General features: G+C 43.1%; 1 protein-coding gene across 1 annotated transcript in view; it reads right to left on the minus strand.

Moving 5' to 3' along the window:
* Window positions 1-6,067, minus strand: part of maml1 (mastermind-like transcriptional coactivator 1) — a 40,429-nt gene continuing 34,362 nt past the window's right edge. The window contains exons 6-8 of the mRNA XM_028590173.1: window positions 5,564-5,693; window positions 863-1,048; window positions 1-816 (exon numbers count right to left, since the gene is read on the minus strand). Of these exons, the coding sequence (XP_028445974.1) occupies window positions 41-816; window positions 863-1,048; window positions 5,564-5,693 (1,092 nt within the window). The 3' untranslated portion in view covers window positions 1-40. The remainder of the gene's footprint in view (window positions 817-862; window positions 1,049-5,563; window positions 5,694-6,067) is intronic.

The raw sequence follows: 6,067 nt of genomic DNA on the forward strand, positions 1-6,067 counted from the left end.
GTTTGTTTAAACAAAAATCACGACAGTGTTAAATCTTCTCCTAGCGGTGGCTGGCGAGCAGCTCGTCCAGGTCGGCCATCCACTCCTGGGTGCTCTGGCCCTTCAGAAGCGAGTCCACCAGCTCGCTCTCGCCGGCGAAGCTCCCCGACGCCACGTTGTATCCGAACGCCACCTGCTGCTGCTGCTGCTGACTGGCAGTCCTGCTCACCTGGTAACCTTGGTTACACTGCAGTCCCTGGCGCCCGTTGCCCTGCGGCTGTCCGAAAGCCGCCAGGTCTGGGAGGCTCTGATTGGCCTGTTGTTGAGTCTGCTGCTGCTGCTGGGCGAGGCTTTGAGCGTTGGGAGGCGCCCTCTGCTGCTGCTGCTGCTGCTGCGCGGCGGCGGCCATGTTCGTCTGCATCATCTGATGCACCGCGCTCCGAACGCCTAGCGGACGCACGCCGGGGTTAGCGCCGAACGGCGAGGCGCCAGGCGGCATCTTGGGAACGCGAGACTGCTGCTGCTGCTGCTGCATGTGAAAGGCGTTGGAGTTGTTGAAGGCGTTTGGCGGTAAACCGGCGTTACCGGACTGCTGCTGCCAGGACCCGGTCTGGGAGCCCGGCAGACCGGCTCCCATGGCGCCCGGCATGCGAGCTGCCGCGGCGGCGGCGGCGGCTAGCTGCTGCTTCAACATGGCGGCGTTGGGCTGAGTCTTCAGGTGCTGCTGCTGAGCCAGCAGGTTCTGCCGGTAGCCCTGCCGCTGCAGGCCGGCCTGCTGAGCAGCAGCGTGGAGGTTCATGTTGTTGTAGAGCACCTGCTGCACATCCACGCCTGCCCCCTCCCCCTCCTCCTCCTCCTCCTCCTCCTCCTCCCCCTCCTCCACCGCAGGACGATAGGCCGAGGTCTGCCTGGCTGCCCGCAGGGGGCGGAGCCACGGCGACGGCTGGACCACCGACACCACCACCTTGCCCCATGCTCATACCCATCATGCCTTGGGTCTGAGGGAACATACGCTGGGAGGGGGCGGGGCCTCCCATGGAGCCGACGCTGCCCATTGGCTGAGAGGACGCTGTGAAGCAGAAACACACAGTTTGTAAACAGCATCACAAAATGTAACTAGGGCTGTGTGTTCGATTGAAGAAATTCTTAGTTGACTAACACTCGTTCCACTGTATTGACTAATCGATTAGTTGATTTTAAAATCGACAGATCTGTAAATCTGAGTTTCTCCACAAAGAGTCGTGCTAAAAGCACCACTTTAATTCTTGTGTTTTACCAGAGATGTGCTCGTACGTTTCTTGGAAATAAATCATTCAGCGTGAAAAATACACCTAACACGACTAATGGACTAAAGAAATCTAAGTTGACTAAGACCAAAATGATCGATTAGTCGACTAATCGATTAGTTGATTTAATCGACAGATCTGTAAATCTGAGTTTCTCCAGAAAGAGTCATGCTAAAAGGACGCATATATTAAATAAGATAATGCCTCCTTTGCATATTTAAACACAACATTTCAGAAAACATGTAATACAACAAATAACTGCCTTAATGAAAGTAATCAAAAGTAGGTTTCACGGTGATATCTGTTACGTTTCTTGGAAATAAGTCATTCAGCATGAAAACAGCATCAGACATGACTAATGGACTAAAGAGATCTAAGTTGACTAAGACCAAAACCACCGATTAGTCCACTAATCTGCTAAGAGGGAGCAGCCCTAAATGTTACATTGTTTATTTATGTCAAGTTGAGCAATACAGATATAAAGATATCAGGGCTGCTCCCTCTTAGCCGATTAGTCGACTAATCGGTGGTTTTGGTCTTAGTCAACTTAGATCTCTTTAGTCCATTAGTCATGTCTGATGCTGTTTTCATGCTGAATGACTTATTTCCAAGAAACGTACGAGCACATCTCTGGTAAACACAAGAATTAAAGTGGTGCTTTTAGCACGACTCTTTGCGGAGAAACTCAGATTTACAGATCTGTCGATTAAATCAACTAATCGATTAGTCGATACTGTTGAACGAGTGTTAGTCGACTAAGAATTTCTTCAATCGAGCACAGCCCTAATAGATATATAGACGACCCAATAACAGGGCCACCGTCTAACTTGGCCTACTTTATTTGTCTAAAGAATATCCAAAAATAATTACGTCATAGTTTCTCCAAAGTTTAGTAGTTTCCAAAAGAACAAAATCTTTTTAAACCTGCAGCAAGACAACACCAGCTCTCCGTCTGTTCGGCAGTATATCAAACTAAAGATCGGGATTTTATTCTTATTAGAGACGCAGAACGTCACACAGCAACTAGTCGGCATTGTAGCAAGCAAAAAACCTATCGTAAATATGATAAATGGTAAAGATCAACCACTAACAAGGTCTAACATTACAGACAGAGACACAGACAGAGACACACAGACAGACAGAGACACAGACAGAGACACACAGACAGACAGAGACACAGACAGGCAGACAGAGACAGACAGACAGACACACAGACAGAGACACAGACAGACAGAGACACAGACAGATAGACAGCTAGATAGACAGACACAGATAAACACAGACAGACACAGACAGACAGACAGACACAAACCGACTGAGACACAGACAGAGACAGACAGAGACACAGACAGGCAGACAGAGAAACAGACACACAGACAGAGACACAGACAGACAGAGACACAAACCGACTGAGACACAGACAGACACACAGACAGACACACACACAGAAAGACAGAGACACAGACAGACAGAGACACAGACAGAGACACAGACAGACAGAGACACAGACAGACAGAGACACAGACCGACAGAGACACAAACCGACTGAGACACAGACAGACAGAGACACAGACAGATAGACAGCTAGATAGACAGACACACAGATAAACACCGACACACAGGCACACAGACAGACAGAGACACAGACCGACAGACAAAGACAGACAGAGACACAGACAGACGCATGCACGCACAACGTTTTAGTGCGCGTTCCCAGTAATGCCGGCCAAGTCTATAAAAGAACCAATTTAAACGATTAATCATTTAAACTCTGATAAGGAACCAGCCAAAAGTTCTCTGTGAAACGTGAAGTGCTTAGTAAACATTAAGTTAAAAGAGCCATAACGTTACACATTATCCAGCAGCAGTTGAAGCTGTGAATGATTAGTCGTTACCACTCCATCATCATTATTATTATTATTGTTATTATTAATAATAAAACACAGATCAGCCAGTTTGACAAAGCAGCTACAAGCTGAAGGTCTGTCTGAGACAAACTAACAGACTGAACCGCGGCGGTTTTTGTAATTTAACTTTCAAATCAGCGGTGAGCCGAGCGAGAGACAAACACACACAGATGTGTTGGTCCTGAGAGTCACAAGAACAACAACAGGCTCCAATATTATTTTAATAAAACAAATGTGATCCGACCGGCCAAACAGCACAGGCTACTCTTCCTGAACGTTCAACACTTCCTGCTGTAAAATAAAACTTACTGAATTTATTAAGCTCTTATTTTGGTTCACTGACTGTCGCTTGTATTTCTTTTTTTTGATTGATTGATTTATTTTGGATTTAACAAACAACATAATCCAAAGGATATCATGTTAAAGTGTAAACACTTATTTCCAACATGGTCCTTGGTGTTAAAACATACAACACATAACAAAGACCTATTTCTGGTCAAAAACAATAACATGTAATACAAATCATCCAAGGTTTAAAAGCATTCTAAAATCAAAGAATCATAAATCACATAAAATAATCAATCTACTCTAACTAAAAAATATTGGCTACTCTGTTCCATAAAAATACCTTTACTTTATATCTAAAAGCCCCCCTGGTATTTATAATTTTGAGGGAAAGTGGCAAATTATTCCACAATGTTATACCTGTATAAAAAAAAGAACTTCTAGCTGCATTGTTGACTCTGGGCACTTTACAAGAACGGACACTGGCGCGAGTATTGTGATTATGCTGTGTATGAACCATTTTTATATGGGAATGTAAATATTTGGGAGCAGAGCCATTTATAACATTAAACATAAGATTCAACTTTAACTGCTCCACTCTAACACAAACTGGCAGCAACCCTACCCTTTTAAAAGCATAAATAAAGTTATGCAACGTGAGAAAAATGTTTTGCACACCTCTTTGGTCGGGCAGGTGCGTAGGATATGATCAAAGGCAACAGATCAAAAATTGTTGAGAGAAAATCCCGCACACTGACCATTACGCAAGCAATAATTTATTTAGAAAAACCCAACGTTTCGGTCCCAGGAATTTACCTGATGAAGGTCTGGGACCAAAAAGTTGTATTTTTCTAAATAAATTATTGCTTGCGTAATGGTCAGTGTGCGGGATTTTCTCTCAACAATATAAATAAAGTTTATACTGTTTATTGATTCCCAGTGGGGAAATTTAAATATACACAGGAGCAGTGCAACCTGGGAAAAAAAAAAAAAAAAAAGACACTTTTTTGTGCTAGAAAATCTCAACATGAAACCACTGAACTAAGGAATTAAATCTTGTAGAGATGACATTTTTTTGTTTCCGCAAATTCAGAATATGTATGTATTCTTTCTACGGGTGTTGATGATTTACCGTTAACTGACAGTAAGGTCGGCGACACACAGGCTGTGCGGTGTTTTCTACGTCTTTGCACACCAGAAAGGTGTCTGCTGTTGCTAGCCTTGTCTGGATACATGGATGTTTCCCATAAACATAAATATTTTCTGATCTGATTACAGCAAAGACAACGTCGGCAGTATTGACGGCAAAATAGGCTCCAGAATATTTCCTTCTGGATTGACAGGTGACATGTTAGAAAATCTATTTTTTTTTATTACATTTATACAGTACAGGCCAAAAGTTTGGACACACCTTCTCATTCAATGTCTTTCTTTATTTTCATGACTATTTACATTGTAGATTCTCACTGAAGGCATCAAAACTATGAATGAACACATATGGAATTATGTACTTAACAAAAAAGTGTGAAATAACTGAAAACATGTCTTATATTTTAGATTCTTCTAAGTAGCCACCCTTTGCTTTTTTTGATAACTCTGCAAACCCTTGGTGTTCTCTCAATGAGCTTCATGAGGTAGTCACCTGAAATGGTTTTACCTTCACAGGTGTGCTTTGTCAGGGTTAATTAGTGGAATTATTTCCCTTATTAATAAAAAAGCAAAGGGTGGCTACTTTGAAGAATCTAAAATATAAGACATGTTTTCAGTTATTTCACACTTTTTTGTTAAGTACATAATTCCATATGTGTTCATTCATAGTTTTGATGCCTTCAGTGAGAATCTACAATGTAAATAGTCATGAAAATAAAAAGGAAACACATTGAATGAGAAGGTGGGTCCAAACTTTTGGCCTGTACTGTATCTGTACTGTATATCTACATTTATATCAAAACCTCGAGACTTTCAAACATCAAAATGTCATTTATAAAATGTATTTGTGTCAAAATGACATATAAACATCTTTTCGTGTTTTATTTTAAATTAATGAAATGCTTATTTAGCATCTCTGATCCTTGTAAAGGCAGTCAATGGTCCTAATGTTGCTACCTGTAAACTGGTTGACTGGCGGCTGTGGGAAAGGGTTCTGATTGGCCGGCTGTCCCGGCTGGTCCTGGTACTGTGGAGGCGGTCGGGTCAGGTGTCTCTGCAGCTGCTGGTCCTGCTGCCGCTGCTTCTCCTGCACAAAGACAGACAGGTACAGAGAGACAGACAGGTAAAGAGAGACAGACAGGTACAGAGAGACAGACAGGTACAGAGAGACAGACAGGTAAAGAGAGACAGACAGGTAAAGAGAGACAGACCGGTAAAGAGAGACAGACAGACAGACAGATACAGAGAGACAGACAGACAGATACAGAAAGACAGAGAGCGACAGATACAGACAGATATAGAGAGACAGACAGATACAGAGAGACAGACAGATACAGAGAGACAGACACAGAGAGAAAGACAGATACAGAAAGACAGACAGATACAGAGAGACAGACAGATACAGAGAGACAGACATAGAGAGACAAACAGACAGATACAAAGAGACAGACGCAGAGAGAC

Source organism: Perca flavescens, chromosome 10, assembly GCF_004354835.1.
Source record: "Perca flavescens isolate YP-PL-M2 chromosome 10, PFLA_1.0, whole genome shotgun sequence".
NCBI classification, from domain to species: domain Eukaryota; kingdom Metazoa; phylum Chordata; class Actinopteri; order Perciformes; family Percidae; genus Perca; species Perca flavescens.